The 24,068-nt window shown below is 44.5% G+C and overlaps 1 protein-coding gene across 1 annotated transcript; it reads left to right on the forward strand.

Annotated features, from left to right (window-relative positions):
- Positions 1 to 19,446: 19,446 nt before the first annotated feature.
- On the forward strand, positions 19,447 to 23,503 carry LOC136500762 (serine/threonine-protein kinase STY46-like). The gene is made up of 4 exons (XM_066496193.1): positions 19,447 to 20,483; positions 20,691 to 21,193; positions 21,593 to 22,679; positions 23,069 to 23,503. Exons 2-4 carry the CDS (start codon positions 20,802 to 20,804, stop codon positions 23,351 to 23,353), a joined length of 1,764 nt encoding a protein of 587 aa, XP_066352290.1. The 5' UTR covers positions 19,447 to 20,483; positions 20,691 to 20,801; the 3' UTR covers positions 23,354 to 23,503.
- Positions 23,504 to 24,068: the final 565 nt, after the last annotated feature.

The following is a 24,068-nucleotide window of genomic DNA, read 5'->3' on the forward strand; positions in this document are numbered from 1 at the left end:
GTTGTAGACAAATCTGTTTGTGATGCCATATCAAGCCATAACAAAGCTTTTATGGATATATTTCACAATGCAATAAGAGAGGCGATTCATGGATTTCCAATTGGTCAGGACGGACATGCTTATTACAATATTCTAGATCCATCGACCCTAGGGACTAATCAAGTCGGTACTAGCCATCAAGAAGCAGTATCAGCTGATAATGGTGATGTCTAGATAGTTTAGGGTTCATCTGAATAGGCTGAAGGAACTACTATGAATCAGATACAGTACAATTCTGGACCATCAATGCAGCATGTGCAATAGCCGGCAAGGCAAAGTCAGAACCTGGTGATCAATTTTGGCACATCAGGCCACATACCATCATCGGCTCAAAAAATAGCACCATCAATTCAAAGGATCCGTAGAGATATAGATCCTTATGTCTACAATCAGAGACTTCAAGCAACAAGCCAACAAAGGGCCCGGTAGGTTGAGATTCCACAAGGGTATCACTATGGTATGGATTATAACACCCTTTACATAATGCCAAATCCAGGATACCAAGGCACATAGGATTTCAATCCATAGATGGGTCAGCAGGTGCAAAGAAATCCAAATCCGCAAGCTGATGAATTACTGCTGAGGGTGACTGAGATGATGAAGAATCAGTTCGGTCTAAAGCTAAAAGGGCTGACCTTTTCATACAAACGCCTATATCCAAAATGGTATGATTTGATCGCTCTTTCCACAAATTATAGGCTCCCAAAGTTTGCTAAGTTTACTGGCCAAGACAGTACAAGCACGATAGAACATATCAGTCGGTATCTTACACAATTGGGGGAAGCGTCAGTTGAGGATGCCCATCGAGTTCATTTCTTCTCCTTGTCCTTATCAAGGCTAGCCTTCACTTGGTTTTCATCATTGCCAGTCAATTCCATTGCCAATTAGGCTGGCCTAGAGAAGAAATTTCATACATATTTTTACACTGGGACTGGAGAAAAGAGTATTACCGATCTAACAACTATAAGATAGAAGACTAATGAATTAGGCACTGAATTTCTTCAAAGATTCTAAGAAACTAGGAACTTGTGCTTCTCCTTAAACTTGGCCGATGATCAACTAGCGGCTTTAGTTGTTCAAGGAATGCTGCCGATATGAAAAGAAAAGCTGCTGGGATAAGAATTTGACAACTTAGGTCAATTGGCTCAACGAATAGCACCGCTCAATAGCCAATTTTAGAGTATGCGCAGAGATACCTAGTTCTAGAAGAGTATCACAGTAGCCGAAGCTTATAATCCATACTCAGTCGATGACGACTATGAAGATAAAGAAGAAGAGATTGTTGTGGCTGAATGGAATTGGGGCAAAAAGACAATGATGGTGCCAAATCCTTAGGGAAGAGAAGTTGAGGAGAGCTATGACTTTGATGTCACTAAATCAGATAAGCTCTTTGATTTCTTAGTTGAGAAAGGGTAGATCAAGTTGCCTGATGGTCATGTCATGTTGCCCCCTGATCAATTAAAGAATAAGAAGTTCTGTAAAGTCCATAATGCTACTTCTCATTCCACCAATGAATGCAGAATTTTCCGGTAGCATATACAGAGGGCTATTTAGCAGGGGAGGCTCAAATTTGATATGCCTCAGAAAATGAAAGTTGATGATAATCCTTTCCTAGGAGATCTAAACATGGTTGATGCTGGGCTATTCAAAGGAAAAACTAAGGTGCTAACACCAACCAATTCAAAAGAAGCTAGAACAGTCGATCCTAAGATATAAATATCAGCTAACGAGTACAGAGAGATTAAAAGACGTCATGCCAAGCAAAAGAGCCGATACGAGCAGGGGGAGACATCAAAAAACAGAGACGACAAAGCCACAGGTTACATCTCGGATTCTGTTTAATAAGTGGCAGCGGTAGAAAGAAAAGAATTATCAGCGTTGGTTAAAGGATCAAGCGTACCAGCATCAACTGAAAGAAGAGAGGTATGAAAGGAAATAAGTCAAATTACATTGGAATTGTCCTTTCTTCAGACATTGCTGGAATAAAGGTTTGAAGTTGCCTACCAAACATGACTGTCCAGAATGTAGCAATCAATATTGGGAGCATAGGCAGTCTCAAACCAACCACCGGTCTATCCATGCTCAAGATGCATATTATCATAATAACATGGATTGATGCTTAAAAAATAAAAGTGTTCATGATCGGCTTGGGAAGAGAGTTGTTGACTAGGACTGGGCTGATCATGAAGAGAAAGGCAACGAAAGAAAATATATTTGGCAGAAGGGCCAATGGTGTCCAGAAGGTTTAACAAGAAGCTAGAAGAGAAGGGTGCAATGCCTAAGGAATAAAGAGATGGAACAGGCTTAGGCATCCGATAAACCTCAAGTATGGCGTACTAAGCCAATAGCCGATAGAAAGCAACAATTGGCTAATATCCAAATGGCTTTTCTGTTGCCATCAGAATTTAGAGTCAATGGTGAAAGCCAACAGCCGATCCAAGCAGTCGGCTTTGAAAATTTGTATTAATGGATAATCCAATAGATGCTACAGATGGCAAACTAGGACATGGCTTCACATCGGCCGATGAATTAGAAGTAGATATTGGTCCTAGAGATAGACCTAGGTCGACGTACATAAGTACTAAGTTGGATCCAAAGTACAAGCGGGAATTAATTGATTTATTAAAAGAATTTAAAGACTGCTTTGCTTGGAAATACTATGAGATGCCTGGTTTAGACCGGTCAATTATTGAACATCGATTGCCAATCAAACCTGGATATTGATCGTTTAAACAAGCTCTGAGGAGATTCAACCTGAATGTGCTTGATGATATCAAAAGAGAGACTGAAAGGTTACTGGAAGCAAAATTTATCCAACCGTGCCAATATGCAGAGTGGATATCGAATGTTGTCCCTGTATATAAGAAGAATGGAAAATTAAGGGTTTGCTTTGATTTTAGGGATCTAAACAAAGCTACACCTATGGATGGTTATCCGATGCCGATAGCTGATATGTTAGTAGATGCAGTAGTCGGGCATAAGGTTATTAGCTTTATGGATGGTAATGCAGGATACAACCAAATTTTCATGACTGAGGAAGACATAGCAAAGACCGCTTTTAGGTGCCCCGGCTCAATCGGTCTATTCGAGTAGGTTGTGATGACCTTTGGTTTGAAGAATGCCGGTGCAACTTATCAAAGGGCGATGAATTACATTTTTCATAAGTTGATCGGCATGATTGTTGAGATCTACATCGATGATGTGATGATAAAATCCAAAGGGGACAAAGACCACCTGGCTGACTTGCATGAGACTCTAGAATGCACGAGGAAGCATGGTTTGAAGATGAATCATAATAAGTGTGCTTTTGGAGTATCAACCGGACAATTTTTAGGATTCATGGTCCATGAGAGAGGGATCAAAGTTGGTCAGAAAAGTGTGAAGGCAATTGATGAAGCAGTTCCCCCGACTACCAAAACAAATTTGCGGTCTCTGCTTGGTAAGATTAATTTCATTAGAAGATTCATTTCAAATTTGTCGAAAAGGATCCTATCGTTTTCTTCCTTGTTGAAGTTGAAAAATAATCAAGAATTCAAGTGGGGTGACATACAATAAAGGGTGTTTGAAGAGATAAAAGAATATATGAAGTGTCCACCTGTGCTGGTCCCTCCTCAGCAAGGTAAGCCATTTAAGTTGTATATATCGGCTGATAACAAAATAATTGGATCAGCCCTGATGCAAGAATTTGAAGGAAAAGAGAGAGTTGTTTTCTATCTGAGTAGAAGACTACTAGATCCAGAAACGAGATATTCTCCCACCAAAAAATTATGCTTGTGTTTATATTTCTCTTGCACTAAATTATGACACTACTTATTATCGGCCGAGTGTACAGTTATTTCCAAGGTTGATGTGGTTAAGCATATGTTACCAATGCCAATACTAAATGGAAGAGTGGGAAAGTGGATTCTTGCGTTATCAGAATTCAACTTAAAGTACGAATCGGCTAAAGCAGTCAAAGGATAAGTAATGATCGATTTTATCACCCAGCATCACAAGCCAAGCATTAGTTATGTAGAGTCGATGCCTTGGACGCTGATCTTTGATGGGTCATCATGCAAGCAGGGTGGTGGAATTGGTATTGTTATTATTTTGCCTCAGGGGGCAAGTTTTGAGTTTGCTTTTCTGACTGAACCAATGATTACTAACAATCAAGCAGAGTATGAAGCTATTATCAATGGACTTTAACTTCTTTATGAAGTAAAGGCCAAAGCAATTGAAGTATTTGGAGATTCATAGTTAATTATTAATCAGTTGATCGGCCTGTATGAGTGCAAAGAAGAGACTTTGAAAGGATATTATGATGAATGCCAAAAGTTGCTCAAGGAGTTTCTTTGTATCTCTTTCCAACATATTCCAAGAGCACAAAACTAAGAGGCTAATCGTCTAGCTCAAAGTGCATCAGGATATCAAATGTTTCAAGAAGTCTTGAGTAGTGAAACCTCAAGTAATGATTGGAGAGTTAAAATAGCCGATTACCTTAGAAATCCATCTCAGAAAGTTACTAGAAAGCTAAAGTATAAATCGGCTAAGTATGTTTTGTTAGATGATCAGTTATATTATAAAATAGTCAATGGGGTATTGCTCAAATGCTTGAACCAAGAAGAGGCTAAGGTGTTGATGGGTGATGTGCATGAAGGGATATGTGGAGCTCATCAATCGGCTTATAAGATTAAATGGATTATTCATAGAACTGGATATTTCTTGCCAATGATACTGAAAGATTACTTTGAATATTACAAGGGGTGCGAGGACTGTCAATATTTTGGTAATGTCCAGAGATCGTCTGCATCGGCCATGAGTCCAATAATAAAACCGTGGCCGTTTTGAGGTTGGGAAATTGATTTAATTAGCTAGATTTTTCTACCTTCAAGCAAAGGATAAAAGTTCATATTGATAGCAACAAATTACTTCACTAAATGGGTTGAGGCAATTTCTTTGAAGATGGTAACCTCAAAGAACATGATTGCTTTTATCAAGGAACACATTGTGTATTGTTTTGGGATTCCTCAAACCATAACTATCGATCAAGGGACAATGTTTACATCAAAAGAGTTCAGGGATTTTGCTACTAGTATGGGAATCAAGCTATTAAATTTCTCCCCTTACTATGCCCAGGCAGAGGTGTCCAACTAGATTATGATTAAGCTGATCAAGAAAAAGATCGAGGAACAGCCAAGGAAATGGCATTCGACGCTAAATGAGGCGCTGTGGGCATATAGGATGGCCTGTCATGGATCAATTAAAATGTCACCTTACAAACTTGTGTATAGTCATAATGTAGTTCTTCCTTGAGAAGTTCGGATTGGATCGAGACGTATTACACTACAGAATGATTTGTCAACTGAAGTCTACAAGAATCTTATGATAGATAATTTGGAAGACTAGAGCTGCCTTCGGCTGCGTGCTCTTGAAAATATCGAAGCCCATAAAATGAGGGTTGTGAAATATTACAATAAAAAGGTCAAGATTAAGCGATTCTCTGAAGGAGACTTGGTCTGGAAAGTGAAATTGCTGATCGGATCAAAGGACAGTAAATTCAGCAAATGGTCACCTAACTGGGAAGGACCTTATCGGATCAAACGGTGTGTGCCTGGTAATGCTTATATTTTGGAAACACTAAAAGGTGAGGAAGAATTTGGTCGAGCAATCAACATGAAATATTTAAAGAAATATTATCCTAGCATTTGGATCAATACTTAATAAGAGATATATTCGGTCGATAGCCTTAATAGCTAATATCGGAAAGGTATCGTCTCCAGTGCAAAAATGAACCCAAAGGAGTAAAAGCCGATACAATGTATATCGCCTATAGAAGCAAAGCAAACACGAATGAGGTGATAGGTATTAAGCACGAAACAAAGGGAAATCACTCAAGGAGAGGAGGTTGTTTGCTAAATGTCACCTATTACAAGCTACGGACCAGAAAACACTTTGCCTACTATATCATCGACCAGAGTATTGAAAGCTACAGAGTTGGTGGCGCTCATAAAATCCTCAACCAAGTGCTCATGCTCCCCAGGGTACGCTGCGCGTAGAAAACCATGGGGAAGAAGCTAAAGATTAAGGCCTGAACGGGCTTGTGCAGTAGCTAACACCATGGTAGAGCCATGATGAACGCCATGAAGGGCGACCTCCCTAACACTTTTCGGGATGTCATGCAAGCGAACCACCGGAACGATTCCCCTAGCATTGACAAATCCCACCGCATGATCCATAGCTGATCGAAGACTCTCCAACTGAGCAGTCAGATCTAAAATATTCAAGAAAAGAGTGATTAGAAATCTTGAGGGCAAAATTAAGAAAAACAAAGAGATAATGGCAGACATCTCACTCATGATTCTAGCTTCAGCCCTGACCAACGTTTCTCTCACTAGGCCGACCTCGGGGGGGGGGGGGGGGGGTCTTCAATCATGGCTAAAGCCGATTTCGCTAGGGAGAGGCAGTTGGCTAGATGCTGGTCGGTTCGATCGATGGTGGCTAGCATATCATCATTATCGATCTATCGCCTCGAGTAACAAGGAAGTTGGTGGTGAATTGGTGCCAAAGGTGACCCTGAAGGCTGGGTGGAGCCAGCCCTCTAATCCAAAGCGATGAGAGTACCCCAAGATGCATCCTCTTGGTGATGAAGGCATTGGCATGATGATGCAAATCCATTGAGGGCTTCTTCAGCAGACATCTTGTTGTTCTCCATGACCTCAAACCTACAAAAAGGCAGGAAATATACTGAAGACGGAAAATGATTAAGACAACGCGGGTTGTTTTTTTATCTATAGCCATAGCCCATATATATGGCCCAAGAAAGCAAGAAGATAGATTTCAATGGGGTGTGAAATTGAAATCAGAAACAGAAACGGATCAACACTCTAGAAATTCAGGGGACGGATAATGAAGAGATAATGGACTCGGATTTATTGCTTCCCCCAGATTACAAAATATCGTGGAAAGGATACAATAACCAGAGATTAACCCACTAAAACTTCTTTGGATTGAAGGGGGTCTGGATCTCCACAAGGCCAAAACTCATTGTGAACCGAGTTACATCGGCCCAATGATAAAATTATACCAGAGAAGAGGAAAGGTCGCCCGCCTAACATATGCTCAACAGATTCCTCGATAAATTGAGGAACTATGGGAAAAAAGCCTGAGGCTTTTTCGGTGGGCGCTTTGGAGGAGCAACAAAGGGAAGGTGTCCACACATTCTAGCCCTCGCAAAACACTAGAACAGCTTTGTGAGCATGGAGAGAAGACTTAGGTGATATCACAAGAATTCTTCTAACCACAATGGCTGGTCTTCTTGCTCAACGAGGCGCTAGAATAAGTGACACAATCACCATATGCGCAAGAATTCTTCTAACCACTTGAGATCTTTATAAGATGGACCATGGAGGGTCCAGAGGAGTTGAGAGCACTCAAAGAGGCGGATAGAAGAGAAACATGGCTGAATTATTAAGTCACTATCGCCAGGGTCGGATAAACATTTTATAGCCAACATGGAAGGATGAATCCAAGTGCCCATGAAACAATGATGCTCTCATAAAAATTTTCAAGCATGGGCTCATGAACTGGCATAGACGACGACAAACAGTAGACTCTAGATCAAGATTCTTTACCCATGACTGCGGACCTATCGGGGACACAGACATGATAATTTTGGAATAAAATTTCTTTTATCCTAAAATTGGGGGCATGTGTTTACACCAAAATTTGGAAGAAGGGTCACAGGGACTCAAAAGCTCCCAAGATCATGTCATCAAGGAATCAATTGCATGATCAGAACTAGTTGATTCGAACGCGAAACTAGAATCGGCTTTCTTCAGATAGCGCCAGCGGATAATGACAAAGGTTATGATCGGCGCCAGGACAAGACATATTAGACTCTACAAAAAGAGAAAGATTAGAGTCTAAGTTATCTTAAATTAGGAATGTTTTCTTTAGGTTCAAAAATTGTAATGAGTCGTGCTTAGACAGGAGTCATGCATAGGGCCCGGGTATAAATATCAAACCCTGGCTATTGTAAAAAGACAACAATCAATCCAATATATAAGTCATTTACTTTTTTGGCTCTGGCCACCCCTTAGGAGTAGGAGTAGAGTAGATCTCAGCAAGTTCTTCAGCAAGTACGACTGCATCGATCTGGTTGACCTCCACTGCTTGTTATAAGTACCGTCATGGCTTATATCTCTGTTCGTACGGCTGCATCGATCCGGTCGACCTCCACTATGACTCTGGTATAAGTTAGTTATCGATTCTTGCCTAGTTCAAGTATGGCTGCATCGATTCGGTCGACCCCCACTGCATGAACTAGATCAATGTCAAGTTATCGGCTCTACCTTAGAATGACAGTCTTTGGTAGATTCATTAAGTTACCGATATTGCTTGTTGCTTTCATTATTTATTTAAATTACAACAATATCACTCTGCCCGATTGGGATTAATCTAGATTGGCCTTATATCCTGTTTAGCCCATCGTTTGTTAATCTAAAATTGATCTAGTCTATACATTAAATTATGAGTTACATTTTATCGACTGTTTTACATCAATCTTGATTGTGCATAGCGTGCGGTTAAAGTATGTTGTGTCTTGAGTAGATTTATTGGCTAGCAAAAACCGTTCCATGGCCCATTATTATGGCCTGTGTGATTCTGCCTCACACCCCATTGTTAGCACCGTGAAGTGGGGATCATTATTCAGTAGATCTATTCCTAATAAGGTATGACTTTAACTGTGCGCTATGCCTAAATCGGCTGTTTTAGCCGATATTGAGTGCTTTCATGAACCGTTCGCATCACGAGACCGTTGAAGTAAAGATAGGTTGAAAGATGTGTTAGTCCCATGATCTTATTATTGTATTACGGCCTATATGATTCTGCCCCACTGATATTAGTAATGAGTTAGGGTCCTTGAGTCTATTGTTATTTCTACGGCCTGCATGATTCTGCCTCATGCCCACTGGTCATAGCGATAGATAAGATCTAACATGTTTATTTGATTTATCTTTGTTAAACGGTTAAATGGTGTTGAATTATTTCTTTATATAAAAAGGGGTCCGGTTGCTTGTAATCATTGGCTCAGCATAAACCAATCATTATTGATATCTTATTGACATTGATTAATATCCACTCCAATAACGACATTTATCTTGAATGATAACTGATTCTTCTTATACAACCCAATGAGCTTTAACCGATTTATTCTCATGAATATGCTAGAATCGACTATTTAGTCGATCTCCTTTCATATCGGCTCTTAGAGCCGCACATTCGGGACTGTCTAGCAACACTGAATAGTTTCACCCTTAATTACTGATAAGCTTTCTCTCATTGTCAATTACGGGACAAATTGACTGGCACGTCTAGGGAGGAGCACGTAGGATCGACCATCCCTACGCTGAAGCTAGGCGGATCTACATCTCCATTGAGCAGACCCTTCTAACTTGCTACGTGTGTCCTCGGCACAGGACAAAAATTCTATGTCGATAGTTACCAACCTACTATATCATTCACACAGGTCACACAGTTCATGGCCTGCCTCGCACGCCGACCAGTTCGGCAGCACCAACGGTGTGGCGCCACGGGCACCACACCGCACGGGTAGTCCGGCGTCGATGGATGGATCAGCACTATGACACATGGCATGAGATCTTTGCCAACCACCACGTCCGTAAGCACGTGGCCATCGCAGCGTAGGACCCATACGGACACGGGCCCATTGGTCCACAGAAAAAGAGCGGAAAGCCAGGGGAGCCACTGTCGCCGATGGGTAGGGCAGGCAGGACAGGCGCCGTGGTGGACAAAGGCCACAGCAAACCAAATCCATATCTAGCTAATGTAGCTTGGTTAAGCTAAAGCCACCGCCATTAGATTAGGGGGGCCATTAAGCGCGCACCAGCCACAACGCGAATCGATTGCCATTTTGCTTTACCCATGATGGGACGGGGAGCCTGGGCCCATTGGGTGGAGTGGGAGGCACCGATCGAGCTCAGCTGGGTTAGATAGGATGGGATGGGTGGTGCTCGGGCGTGTTGCTAGCAGCTCTCGACCGGCGCAGCCCTGCAGTTTGAACAGCCCTGCTCGCATGCACGGAGCACCTGCCTTACGGGGGCTATGGTCATGCCGGCCCTCCTCGCTAAACAATTGGACACGGTGACGGAAGTCGTCGTCACGATTTTTAGTTGTGAGCAGTTATGAAATGGACGTCAGGCGGCACGCCGTCGCTGCTCCACCCATCGATAAACCGTATTGTATTCGCAGTCGCAGCATAGTAAGAGCGTGTCAGACCGACACGATTAGAGACTACCTTAAACTAAAGCTTTTCATCTCTGCTGATTAACTCCTCGGACTGGATCGCACTAATGCGCGTCACACTAATCGTATAGATCACACTACTAAGCCATCACTAGCTAGGACACATAGTATGTTCTATAAGCGGTGTAAGGTACCCGGGGATGTGATTGTCTATGGCACGATCCGGCCATCTAGGACGACGCTTATTGCTTGTACTGTTGCGGCGTAAAGAACCACCGCCCTTCAGCATCCATCCGGAATCAAGGTTTAATTACGCCAATGAATTCGGCATTCTATTTCGGTACAGGCTACTAGCGTCCAACAAGGCGAGTGGCAATATATAAGGCGAGTCTACATAAAGAATGGGCACCAACCAAATGGGGGGCCAGGCCAGTCCAAAGTGCACAAAAGGACCCGATCTATGGTCATCAGATGAGCTTAGTGTAGAAACTATTCTTATCAGCCATACATCTAGCCGGGTACATCATGTAAATGTATAACATGTCCTAGTACATGAACTAGACAGAGATTAGAGAGAGAGGTAGTGCTAGGTTACCGACCATTGTAGACTTTCGATCCGCTCGTGGCCGCCATGGAGTCGTGAAATCTACGCAAGGGCAGCGACGATCGATGAAGATGGTGATGGTGATGCGCGGTGGCGACCGGCGGTGAAGACCGATGACAGCACAGCTGGTGGCTTTCCATCACTGGTTGCGCCCCTCTCTGATCGGGTTAGGGTTTGTTGGTGGGGAACTGTAGCTCAGACAAACCTCGTCACTTGAACCGCTGGCCCCCACCTGTATTTATTGCATAGTGTGATAGGGGCTCTCCAGCCATAGTGGGCTGGGCGCCCCCGATCAGGGCGGGGGTCAAAGGCCCAATTGGGCTGTTGGGCCCAGTTTTGGATTAGAGATCAATCTAACAATCTCCCCCTTGATCTTCTACCATCTTTCAATTTCATATCAATTACTTTTGTTCATTCCATTACAGATTAGCGCATAGAGTATGTTTCATCATCACAGTCAATTACTGATAGATTTAATAGCTACAGCACACCACACTGTTCTAAAATAGATACTTAACTTTTGGGCCTTCTTTTGTCCAGGAATTATAGGCTTTCCCTTAAACCCCATGTCGGCTACATGTTCTCTGAACACGTTGGGTGGTAAGCCTTTTGTAAGTGGATCCGCGAGCATCTTTTCGATACTTATATGCTCAAGACTTATGACATGATCCTGGACTTTATCTTTTACAACATAATACTTTATGTCAATGTGTTTGGCAGCACCACTTGACTTATTGATGTGAGCATACTATACTGCTAGATTGTTATCGCAGTATAACTTAAGTGGTCAATAGATGTCGTCAACCACCTTCAAACCGGGTATGAACTTCTTTAGCTAGTTCACCTGCCCTGTTGTCTCATAACACGCTATAAACTCGGCATACATTGTGTACAATGTAGTGACGGTTTGCTTTGAGTTTTTCTATGAAATAGCTCACCCTACGAGAGTGAATACATATCCATATGTGGATTTTCTATCATCTCCCGTATAATCAGAATCTAAATATCCCACTATATGGAGTGAATCAGATCTTCTATATGTCATCATGAGACCTTTCGTTCCTTACAAATAACACAAGACTTTCTTTACCAATTTCTAGTGTTCTATTCCAGGATTGCTCTGGAATCTGCCAAGTAACCCGATAACAATTGCCAAGTCAGGGCACGTACATACTTGAGCATATTATAAGCTTCCGACAGTTGAAGCATATGAAACCGCTTTCATTTGATCGATCTCATATTAGTTCCTAGGGCATTGAAAATCCCCATATCTGTCGCCCTTGACTATAGGAGCAGGTGAGGGATTACATTTGTGCATTCTGAATTTCTTTAAGATTATTTCTATGTATGCCTTTTATGACAGTCCTAATACTCCTTTACTTCTATCTCAGTGAATCTCGATCCCTAGAATGAACGAAGCTTCATCAAGATCTTTCATATCAAATTTTGAGGACAAAAACTTCTTTGTCTCTAGTAGTAGACTAACATCACTACTAGCAAGTAAGATATCATCCACATACAGGACAAGGAAGATAAACTTCCCATTCTTAAACTTTGTATAGACACAATTGTCCTCTATATTCTTTTTAAACCCAAAATTCCTTATTGTCCTATCAAACTTCAAGTACGACTGTCTTGAAGCTTGTTTTAATCCATAAATAAATTTCTTTAGGCGGTACCACATTCGTTCTTTTCCTTCCATGTCAAAACCTTTTGGTTGTGCCATGTAAACATTTTCCTCCAAGTCCCCGTTGAAAAATGCCATATTTACATCCATCTAATGTAATTCTAAATCGTAATGTGCCACTAATGCCATTATAATTCTAAAGGAATCCTTACATAAGACTGGAGAAAAGGTCTCATTGTAATCAATCTCTTCTCTTTGCGTAAAGCCTTTTACCACAAGTCACGCTTTATATCTCTCTATATTCCCTTGAGAGTTAAGTTTTGTTTAGTAGATCCATTTACAGCCTACTGTTTTGGCTCCTTTAAGAATTATCTCTAAGTCCCAAATTTTATTGGCATTCATTGATTTTATTTCATCTTCCATGACTTCAAGCCACTTTGATGAATGATCATTTCTCATGGCTTCTTCAAATGAGGTGGGATCATCCTCTATTTAAAATTCCTCAGTGTTGTATACTTCATAGTCAGCAGGAATAACTAATTTTCTAACTCTTTGAGACCTTCTTGGGGCCTCCACATTTGGCACATCTTCTATTTGAGGCTGTTGTTGCTCCCCTCGTGTGTGGCAATAGGTTCTACAGGATCCTAAAGAATATGTTCCTCATCATCATTCATTGTTGCCATAGGCAGAATAACAACAGGTGCTGGCACCACAGTATCTTGCACTATTGGTGCAGCGATAGCAGGTAGTGAAAAAAATAGCTCATGAATCATTGGAGTGGGCGCATACTCACGCTTCTCTTCAAGGTCAATTTTCTTGAGCTACCATGCTCCTCCTCCTCATTTCATCCTCTAGGAAGACAGCATGTTTCGTTTCCACAAACTTTGTATGTCTGTCTAGACAGTAGAAATGAAAACCTTTAGACTTTTCTAGGTAGCCAATGAAATAGCAATTTACTGTTTTGAGATCTAGCTTCCTAATGTTTGGGTTAAATACTTTAGCCTCAGTAGGACCCCCCCCCACACGTAAGTGGTTTAGTGAGGGTACTCTTCCTGTCCATAACTCATACAGTGTTTTGGGCACCGACTTACTTGGTACTCTATTGAGAATATGGATGGCGGTTTTTAATGCCTCCATCCATAGGCTCAACGGTAAGGTGGAGTAACTTATCATACTGCGCACCATATCCATCAAGGTACGATTACGTCTTTCAGCTACTCCATTCTGCTGAGGTTCGCCCAGTGTAGAATATTAGGCTACAATGCCATTCTCATGTAAGAACCTTACAAAAGGTCCAGAAACTTAGCCATATGGGGTATGCCGACCGTAGTACTCCCCCCACGGTCGGACCTGACTATCTTGATCTTTAAATTGTGTTGGTTTTCAACTTCTGCCTTAAATATCTTAAATTTATCTAATGCTTCTGTTCTTTCTTTAATTGGATAAATATAGCCATAACGGGAGTAGTCATCTGTAAATGTTATGAACGAATCATAACCATCCACACTCTTTACAGGAAACAGACCACGGATGTCTGTGTGAATAATCTGTAAAATTCCTACGCTTTGTTTGACATCCTTCTTAATTTTCTTTACATACATTCCTTTTATGCATTCTCTGCATTGTTCTAAATCTGAGAACTCTAATGGAGGAAGAATATCATTCTTAACTAGTCTTTCTATTCTCTCCCTCGAAATATGGCATAAACGACAGTGCCATAATTTCGACAACACATCGTGAGCTCTCTTTTGTTTTATGTTTACATCCGTAGACGAGGATACATTCTCATTGTCGTATACAATGTTCCCATCATCGCATACAACATTCACATCATCACATAGTGATAACAAATAAAGCTCATTTTGTAAGATAGCAAGACCAACACATGTATTATTAAATGTTATCTTACATTTGCCATTTCCAAAATGACAATCATATCCATCATTGTCCAAGCATGAAACACTAATCAAGTTTCTCTATAAAGCAGGAACATAAAGTACATCTCTAAGTAAAAGTATGAAACCATCAGCAAGCTCTAGAGAAATATCGCCAACGGCTTCAACATCTGCTCGGACTCCATTAGCAACTTTAACATGTCTTTCGCTTCTTTGCGTAGTCCTCATCGAACGAAATCCCTGTAAAGAATTAGCAACATGAACAGTTTCACCTAAGTCATTCCACCAAGTAGATTTCGAATATTGTACATATAGGGATTCATTTATGAACGTAATAATATTCTCACCTTTCTTTGCCATGATCATCTTTAAGTAATCAGGACGATCTTTCTTATAATGTAACATCTTCTTGCAATAGACACACTGGTCTTTCTCTACTATGAACTTGTTCTGCTGAGGCTGATGCAGCATGGGACCCTTTCCCTTTGGCTTTGAGCAGGAGTTAGCATTATTATTCTTTTTCTTGTTATCTTTCACATAATTAATAGTGCCACCATTGTCAACTTTCATTCTCTCCTCTTGCACACACATAGCCACGAGCCTCTCTAAGTCCCATTTCTTGGGCTATATGTTGTAATTGACAATAAAAGTGTCAAATTCATTTGACAAAGAAGCAAAAATCAGATGAATAAGGAACTCTTCCTTGAGAACTAGATTCATTGGTTTTAGCTTAGATGCCAAATTGCTCATCCTTAGTATGTGCTCTCTTATGCCACCAGTTCTAGAGTACCTCTCTATCACCAGCTGCTTTATCAGTTGGGTATCATGTCTTTGAAGAGCCAGTGAACTGACTCTTTATTCTTTCGAGGTACTCGGTGATGGTGTCACACTATGGGATTGAGCCCACAATTGCAGGCTCAATCGTGTTCTTTATCACAGCCATACATTTCTTGTTGGTAGTCACACTCTGGGAAAATTCTCTTTTCTATTTTCTTTAAGCTATTTATCCATTTTCTAGGAAATAAAACTTTTACTGGAAAAAGAAAAACAAAAATTGACTCAAATCAACATTGTTCCTTCGGCCCAACCAAGAAATCGGCCCGGCCTGCCTCCCTTGCACGCGCGCTACCTGCACCCAGGCCACAACCTAGGCCTGGGCTGGCAAAGCCGCATGGCCGTGCGCGCCCGCCTAGGCCAACCGACGGTCCAGTGAATCTGGAGCGTCCACGTTGATCCGACGGCCGAGAGACAATGTTGCTGGATCGAAAACCCCACGGCCACGCGCTGTCCCAGAAACCCTAGGCATTTGTTTCTTTCTCCCTCTTAGCCGCTCTCCTTCCCTAGCGCAGCAAGCAGCAGCAGCAGCAACAACCGAGAGCGAGAGCGCAAGCGACTTTGGCGCCGTTGCCGGCCCCCTCGTCAGCGTGCGCGCTCCCCACGCGGGTGAGCGCGTCACCGTCGAGCGGACTAGCGACGGTGCCCTGATCCCCTCAAAACCCTAGATCTGACCCAGCCTATTCTCCTCCTCTTCTGTCTCGGTCCCGACGATGACGGCGCCGTCGCCAGCCTTCTCGCCGGCGCGCACTCCCCAGCGGCCTGGCCGTGGCGCCCTTGGCCCAAGCACCCGCCCACGCGTCGATGAGGCGGCAGCACGATGCGGCGGCGAGGTAGGCCTCTTCCCCTTCCCCTTTTCTTTTCTTTGATTTTTCTTTCTTCTTTTCTCGGATCTATCCGATTTAGGGTTGGAGATGGGGTTAGGATCGAGATTAGAGTTTGGTTAGGGTTAGGGTTTCGTTCACTGTTCATCTTCCTCGACGGGTTAGTGTACGGTTGAGTCACTGTTCTTCTTCCCCGACGGGTTAGGGTTCATTTCCCAATTAGGGTTAGGGTTTCAATCCGAAAACGGATCGAACCCTCTGTTCTTTTCTCAGATCCGAACGGATCTAATCTAATAGGCTAGATCTATACCCAAACGAGGCTCTAATACCACTGTAGAAACTATTCTTATCACAAAGCCATAGATCTAGCCGGGTACATCATGTAAATGTATAACAAGTCCTAGTATATGAACTAGACAGAGATTTGAGAGAGAGGTAGTGCTAGGTTACCGACCATCGTAGGCTTTCGATCCGCTCGCGTCCGCCATGGAATCGGTGAAGTCTGCGCAAGGGCAGCGACGGTCGATGAAGATGGTGACTGGCGGTGAAGACCGGTGACGGCACAGCTGGTGGCTTCCCGTCACTGACTGCGCCCCTCTCTGATCGGGTTAGGGTTTGTCGGTGGGGAACTGTAGCTCAGGCAAACCTCGTCACTTGAGCCGCCGGCCCTACCTCTATTTATTGCACATTATGACAGGGGTCCTCCAGCCATAGTGGGCTGGACGCCCCCGATCAGGGCGCGAATCAAAGGCCCAACTGGGCTGTTGGGCCTAATTTGGGATTATAGATCAATCTAACACTTAGCATCATGGGTTCGCGTTAAACAACTGATTTCTGTGCTAACCTGATCGTCTTCGTCTCGGCGGGCATGATTAGCTCGCCAACTCCTCGAGTGCACGCGGAGGGCAAGGCGAAATGGCCGACACGGCGGCCGAATTCCAGGTGGCTCAGTTGGGGGACACATGTTTCTTCGAATTTCTGGCGAGACAGCGCTCCTCTCCATCACTCCATCACACCACGTCACCACCGGCAGGGCCGAGGCAGTGCAGTGCATACACACTGTAGCGCACACTGCAGCTTCATTGATCCAACTATCCAAGTCCAAGCCTGATGTCTCTAGTGACTGGTAATCCCATCAGAGTGCCTAATAGTGGGTATGAGGGTATCGAATCGATTCCTTAAAGCTTTGATGCCAGGGTTTTTGCGTTTGGCGTTTCTGCCGGTGCTGGGCACGGAATCTTTTCACTGTTCCCATGGCTGCCGGGAATGCTGACCCGAACAGTGGTTTTCCGGCCTTCCTGCAACGTTTTCTGGAGCTATACTCCGCTCATTAGCAGTAGGGCTTCCAGCCATAGCTTTCCATAAGCAGCAAGATGATACATGCATGGCCACGTCGGCGTTACTGCGCATGACATGATTTTATTCCGTCCGTCTCGCAGTGGCAGGAGCAGCAATCACATCACGCGAGTCATCTCAAGTAGGAATGAAGCGATGTGGGCGTGACATCCTTGTCATTCGCTCCCAGACCTGCAGACAAAGCACATCCTCAAGGATCGTGTCACGTCATGCTGTGATTCGCAGTCTGTGAGCGGTGATGGTGGGTGAAAATGTGACAGGCAGAGTGAATTTTGGGTTCACGCAGTGTCCGAGTCGACATAACGGCAGTGGCAGCAGCGCCAGAAAAAGGTCAAACGGCAACAGGCACTGTATCAGAGAGGCTTTTCCTTTCTCGTGATAACCATAAAGGCCGAAGAAGCGAGACAGATCTCATTTTACAATGTCAGTGCAGAATAACAAATTCACCGCACATATAAAGACAATAGCCAAAGGAAATCTCTGCAGATTACCATCTCTCTCTAGAGACTGAAAAACCATACTTGATACTTCCATAGTCATAACTGAAAAAGAAGTAGAGAGAGAGAGAGCAGAAGCATATGAACTGTGAGGAGGATAAGCATTCATGCTTTTTTCATCTGACATTTGGACCAGAAACATCCCGCTTACAGAGTGTATTCGGGGTGCATGGTCCACGCAAAGGGAGGTTGCCATTTGCAAGCTGCAAAGCATCCTTAATACTACATTCATTTTTGTTCCTGTGCTCTGCAGCTTTTAGATCCAAAAATTTTTGGGTTTTGGCTACTGTAGCACTTTCGTTGTTATTTGGCAATTAGTGTCTAATTATGGACTAATTAGGTTCGAAAGTTTCGTCTCGCGATTTTTCGGCGAACTGTGTAATTAGTTTTTTTTTCGTCTACATTTAGTACTCCATGCATGTGCCGTAAGATTCGATGTGACGGACACTGTGCAAATTTTTTTGATTTTTGGGTGGAACTAAATGGGGGCCTTAACCAAATTTTTTCAGTCTGTGCATGGCAGCAAGGGACGAGATCCTCTAACTTCGGCCTCGGCGACTGCAGAGTACAGTCGGAGACGGATAACCGTCCGCTGAGGATCCAACGGCGACGTCCGTCTCTTTCCCTTTGGCCGCCGTCTCCGTCGTCGCAGATGCGCTCCGCCTCTCTCCTCGCCGTCACGGCGCTCCGGCCGACCAACCCCCACCGTCCGCCACCCTCCCCTCGTCCCGCGGCACAAAGGCGTGGTCCTCCCGGACGCTACCGCTCGTAGCCAGAGCATCCGGTGTGTTCCTCGCCTGGGTCGTCACACGCGCAGCTGCTGCTCGTCGATCCGCATGAAGTGCTGTGCTCGGGCCGCACTCGCTGGTGAGATGCCTATTCTCCCCTCCACCGCAGGCAAGGTGGAGCCCCCTTGGCACACGAGCTCCAGATGTGGAGAACGACCTGAGAGCCACCGGGCTTCCTGAGCTAGTTGTTCAGCGGCACCCATCTTCAGAGTGTTAGCACTTTGTGTTTGTAAGCGTTGTGTTTTGTAAGCACTACATCCACAGCTTGTAAGCATTGTGTTCTAGCAATTGTGGAATAAGCTGTAAGCACTACATCCACACCCTTGCTTCCTGAGCTTGTAAGCGTTGTGTTTTGTAAGCACTACATTCATATGTTAGGAATTTGTGCAGGAAATTGGACAGGAAGCAAGGGTTCTAGCAATTGTGGAATAAGTTGTGCTCCTTGTTTAGAATGCATCAGCATGTATGTGTGCTTCGTTGGTGATATATGTTCAGCTTCAGCACTATAATTTGCATGTTCAGGTCTACTTTCTTAGAAATATTGCCATATGTTCAGAACTCAGAATATATTACTGATTTTTGCAACCTGATGATCTTTCTGGTTGACTAATTTCTAGTAAAAGAGTTCAGATGTCACATGGACTTGATATTGGCTCTGCAGCATCTGAACTTTCAAAAAAATGCAATGCCTTCTCTTTATTCTAGTAATACCATTACAATCCAGAACAATTTTCATCACAATTCGAATACGTACAATTGGCTCTGATTTGGCTACCACTTGTCCTTTCCTATCTAATTTCCTGCACAGTTGCTAGCAGCTGCACAATTCACAGAACACATTGTAAGCACAAATTACAGCACTGAATTCTTCAATCCAAGGTCCAACCACCTCATGCTTCCAGCCCGCATGACCACCTTCTGGACCCGGCTGCAGCAGTTGCGACGGCGACGAGCCAGACCAGCGCTGGAGGCGAACATTGCGGTCCTGATGCTCCTCCCCTGCCCCTGCCCGCCGCCGCCCCGTCGTGCTGGACCTGTGCGAACTCGAGGAGGCAGTGGAAGAGCAGCTGCTCGAGCGCGGCGTCCGCTCCGAGCAAGGCGGCGGAGCTCGCGTCGCTCGAGCGGACGCCGTGACGGCGAGGAGAGAGGCGGAGCACATCTGCGACGACGAAGACGGCGGCCGGAGGGAAAGAGACGGACGTCGCTGTTATTGGCGTGGTGGGCTGCGATGGGCCACTCGAATTGGCCTGCTATAGACTTTGGTGGGTCAGCCTCCGTTGGATCCTCAGCGGACGGTGATCCGTCTCCGACTGTACTCTGCAGTCGCTGAGGTCGAAGTTAGAGGGTCTCGTTCCGGCAGCAAAATCACATGAACGCACCAAACACCCCTCATAAATTATTCGTAGGACGCCAGCCCCACCTCCCTCCATGATGCATGGTCTCTCTCTCTCTCTCTCTCTCTTCCCCTTCTTCTGCCATGGCCCATCATCGTCCTTGGACATGGACCAGAGGCCCTCGCGCCTCACTCATAGGCATAGCACGCTGGCAGCTGGTACTACAAAAACAGGCGTCATTTTTCTTTGCCTCCCTCTCCACCTTGTTTGGCTCCCTTCTTCTCCCTCCCTCGTATGAGCTGAGCTGGGCAAGGTTGGGTTAACATGACTAGTTTTATGTAGAGCAAACATCACAGCGAGAGAGGAAAAAATATCTTCCCTGGCTCAGAGATTCCCCACAAGACCAGCAGAAAAAAAAACATTTTCAGTTGTTTCTCTTGGTACTGAACAAACATCACAGCTTTTCTTTTTGCTATTTTTCTTCACATTTTCTAGATACCCCTTCCTTCAGTGTTCTACAAATAAATACTAGTAGATTCACCCAGCAGAAAAACAAAATTCTCATTTTGTTCTGGTCACTCAGTCCAATCTTCCAAAGCGATAGATTCATCCAGCAAGATCTTGGTTCTGTTCCTTCTGCCTTGTAGAAACGCGCCTTCAGTAGCAGCAGGCTTTCCATCTCTAGAAGCCCTTCTGCTGCCGCCAACTCTTCAAGCAAGTGAAGATTCAGCAGCAGGAAAAAGGCCAAGTCTCCGGCGATGGCGGCGGCGCTGGAGTGCTGGTCGGGGCGGCCGAGCACCGACGAGGAGATGGTGGAGCAGGTTCTCATGAAGCCCCACGGGCGTTCAGATGACTCCCTCCCGACCTGCGCCGACACTGCCTACGCCGGCGAGCCGACGTCGGCGCCCGCGCCCCCCAAGAAGTGGCAGCGGCTGGGCCGCAACTTTGCCGGCGCCATCGCCGCGTTCAAGAACACGCTGAGCCTGGATGGCGGCGGCATCTCCCGCGACCCCTCACCGCGAGCCGAGAAGCCGCCACCGCTCCTCCTCCGTGGCCTCGCGCAGCTCTACTCCCGCGGCGCCGCCAATCAGCAGCTGCCGGAGAAGCTCGTCGCTGACCTCCGCCGCCACTTCGATGCTCTCCCCAACAGGTTAGTGTCCCAAAGTCGCCACCTTTTTGCGCTTTTTCCCCTTTAGTACCAGTGTACCACCCAATTCTGCAACAAAGCAAGTTGTGTGTTACCCAGCAAACTTTTTCCTCTTTCGGTGAAATCTTGCAACTCTATAGAGAGGTAAAACTTGCCACTGCCTCTATCAACGGCACAAAATTTGCTGCAATCTGGGATTAGTTTCGTATAAGCAACTAAGAGACGGATCTCTAACCTACTGTACATATCATTCACGCAGATCAAAAATTTGTGTAGTGAATTTTTGTTACTGTGTTTATGATTAAATCAAGTACATAATTCGATATCTAAGCTAAGGTGACAGTGCATTTCTCTCTGGATCTGCTGAATGGTCGCTGACAAGCAAAAATTTCGATTTTGCAGCTACGCACAGGCAGGATTTGACATGAAAGATGTCCTCTTGCATGCCCGCCTTGTAGAGCAGGCGACCGGTGAGGATCAGCCTGCAGTGAACATTGAGGAGGTTCATGGCAGAGGAAGTGGTGATGAAGGCGCTGTTTTCCAGCTAACATTTGCTTGCACAGCCCCGCTCTCATGGCAGTCAATGTCAGGGTCACTAGACAGCCCTTCGTTCTGTTGCAAGAAGATCCAGATCTTTGAGAAGAGAGGGTTGACACTTGGTGTTGTCATGATACTTGTGCAAACTGGGAATGAGGCGCTCTTCAAGAACCGGGTTGAGTCTGCACTGAAATCGGTAGTAAAGAAGCAAAGAAAGAACAGTGGTGGCGTGAAGCTACCATTTGGGCTCTGCGGTTGTCAAGAAGAAGGATCGAGAAACTTTGATGAGGAGTCAATGTTTGATCCAGATGATGGTCAGGTACTTGACAATGAGCCGACACGCAGACCACAGCTTCCCACTCCCCTACCACAGTCATCAGTCTTCGTCTCAGTAGATGAATGGCAAACCATTCGCTCTGGTGGTGAGGAGCTCGGTCGCTGGATGCTGCGTTCTGAGGAGATTGAGTTCATTGATTGGGTTGGTGCGAATTCATTCCAGGGTGTCTATAGAGGAAAGAAGGTTTGGGTCAACAAATTGAGGGGCTGTGACATGGGAAGTGCTTACGACGTCGAGATCCGTCAGGACTTGCTGCAGTTGATGAGCTGTGGCCAGAGGAACATCCTCCAATTCCATGGCATTTGTTTCAATGAAAATCATGGCCTATGCATAGTGACGAGGATGATGGAAGGGGGATCAGTTCATGATATTCTTATGCAGAGAAACAAGAGGTTGTCCCTCCGAGACACGGTTAGGATCGCTCTTGATGTCGCTGACGCTCTGGCTTTCTTGAACAGCTATGGCATTGCATACTGTGATCTCAATGCTTGGAAGATCCTGCTGGATAGGCAAGGGAATGCTTGCCTTGGGGATATGGGCATTGTTACACCTTGTAGTAATGTTGGTGAGGTCACTGAGTATGAGACATCTGGGTACCGATGGCTGGCTCCAGAGGTTAGTTTTCTTGACTTGATTTACTGAAAATTCATGTTGTTGTCTATAAGTAGTCTTTCTGAAAGTAAATGGTCAGTTGTAGAGGTTCTTGGTGAACGAAGTTGCTCTATTTTAAACTGCTAGTTTTCATCTGCTATTATGGAATGACCTATACAATATTCAATGCTATTATGAAGAGGTGTTGCTTTTCTTCTACAAGTTCATGTTTTCTTGTAGTAGATCAGGCAGTCAGTTACAAATTTTTTCTCCCTTCTTGTACAGTCACTAACAAAATAAAAAATGTTGGAAAAGACAATCATCTAGTTGACAATTATGCAAATAAGTTTTCTATTATCCCATTTTATACTGATCTGTCCTTGCTGAAAAGTTTAGTACCATGGTGTCTACAGATCATTGCTGGAGATCCTGAAACCGTCTCCGAGACCTGGATGAGCAACGTCTACAGCTACGGAATGGTGCTCTGGGAGATGATCACCGGAGAGGAGGCCTACTCCACCTACTCGCCAGTGCAAGCAGCTGTCGGAATCGCCGCCTGCGGGCTGAGGCCGGAGATCCCCAGAGATTGTCCTCCTTTCCTGAGGTCGCTGATGAACAGGTGCTGGGACAATTCCCCTCTGAAGCGCCCTCAGTTCTCAGAGATCATATCCATCCTACAAAGGCAGAACGTTAGATAGTTTTCTTTTTTTTCTCTTCCTTTTTTCCTTCTATATTACATGCTATATATCAGTTTGGTTTGGCTGTTTGCCTAATCATGCAGGAAACTGCATCTGAGAAAATATATAATATGTGCAGAGGCTTGTTATATAATTGCTCACATCTCTTATCCCCTTGAAATGTCAGTCCATCTTGAATTAGTCCACAGAAGGTGACGTGAAAATGAAAGAGCGTGAGGATTTTAATTGCAGGATCTAGGGGGGATGAAGGACAGTGTCTTGCCACATCCTCTACAATAACCTGCATAGTGCTTGTTATTAAGAGCTAGTACCATGCACAGCAATGTTTGGATGCATGCACATTGTGAGTACTAGCATATAGCAATGTTGGATCTACTGGGGGGTGGGTCTTTGGGGCAGGTCAAGATCTGCTGAGATTCCCCCAGTCTGACCTGCTCAAGATTGCGATGTGGCGTGACGAAATATGGGTCAAAACTCAAAATTGAGGAGCCGCTCTCACCTCTCATGTCCACATCTGCTTCTACTCCATGTGTCTGCCTGCCTGTGATCACGCCATGTGCAAGTTCCATGGTCATGGCGGCCTCCCTATCAATTGGCGTCTCGTTTTCTTGGAGCAGTGTCCACCTACGACTTTGTCAAGACTTGATGCCGCATCCTGGAAGCTTCTCTTTCTCTCTGATTCCATTTGCGCCGTGCCCTCCATTTGGGGATATAC

The sequence above is a fragment of the Miscanthus floridulus genome, chromosome 1 (assembly GCF_019320115.1).
Source record: "Miscanthus floridulus cultivar M001 chromosome 1, ASM1932011v1, whole genome shotgun sequence".
Lineage (NCBI taxonomy): Eukaryota > Viridiplantae > Streptophyta > Magnoliopsida > Poales > Poaceae > Miscanthus > Miscanthus floridulus.

What these genes read in the sequence shown, in the direction of transcription:
- LOC136500762 (XM_066496193.1), top strand. Translation starts at nt 20,802, where the DNA reads ATGGCGGCGGCGCTGGAGTGCTGGTCGGGGCGGCCGAGCACCGACGAG. An exon ending in TTCGATGCTCTCCCCAACAG is followed by an intron (nt 21,194 to 21,592) that starts GTTAGTGTCCCA and finishes TCGATTTTGCAG; the next exon opens with CTACGCACAGGCAGGATTTG. An exon ending in ACCGATGGCTGGCTCCAGAG is followed by an intron (nt 22,680 to 23,068) that starts GTTAGTTTTCTT and finishes TGGTGTCTACAG; the next exon opens with ATCATTGCTGGAGATCCTGA.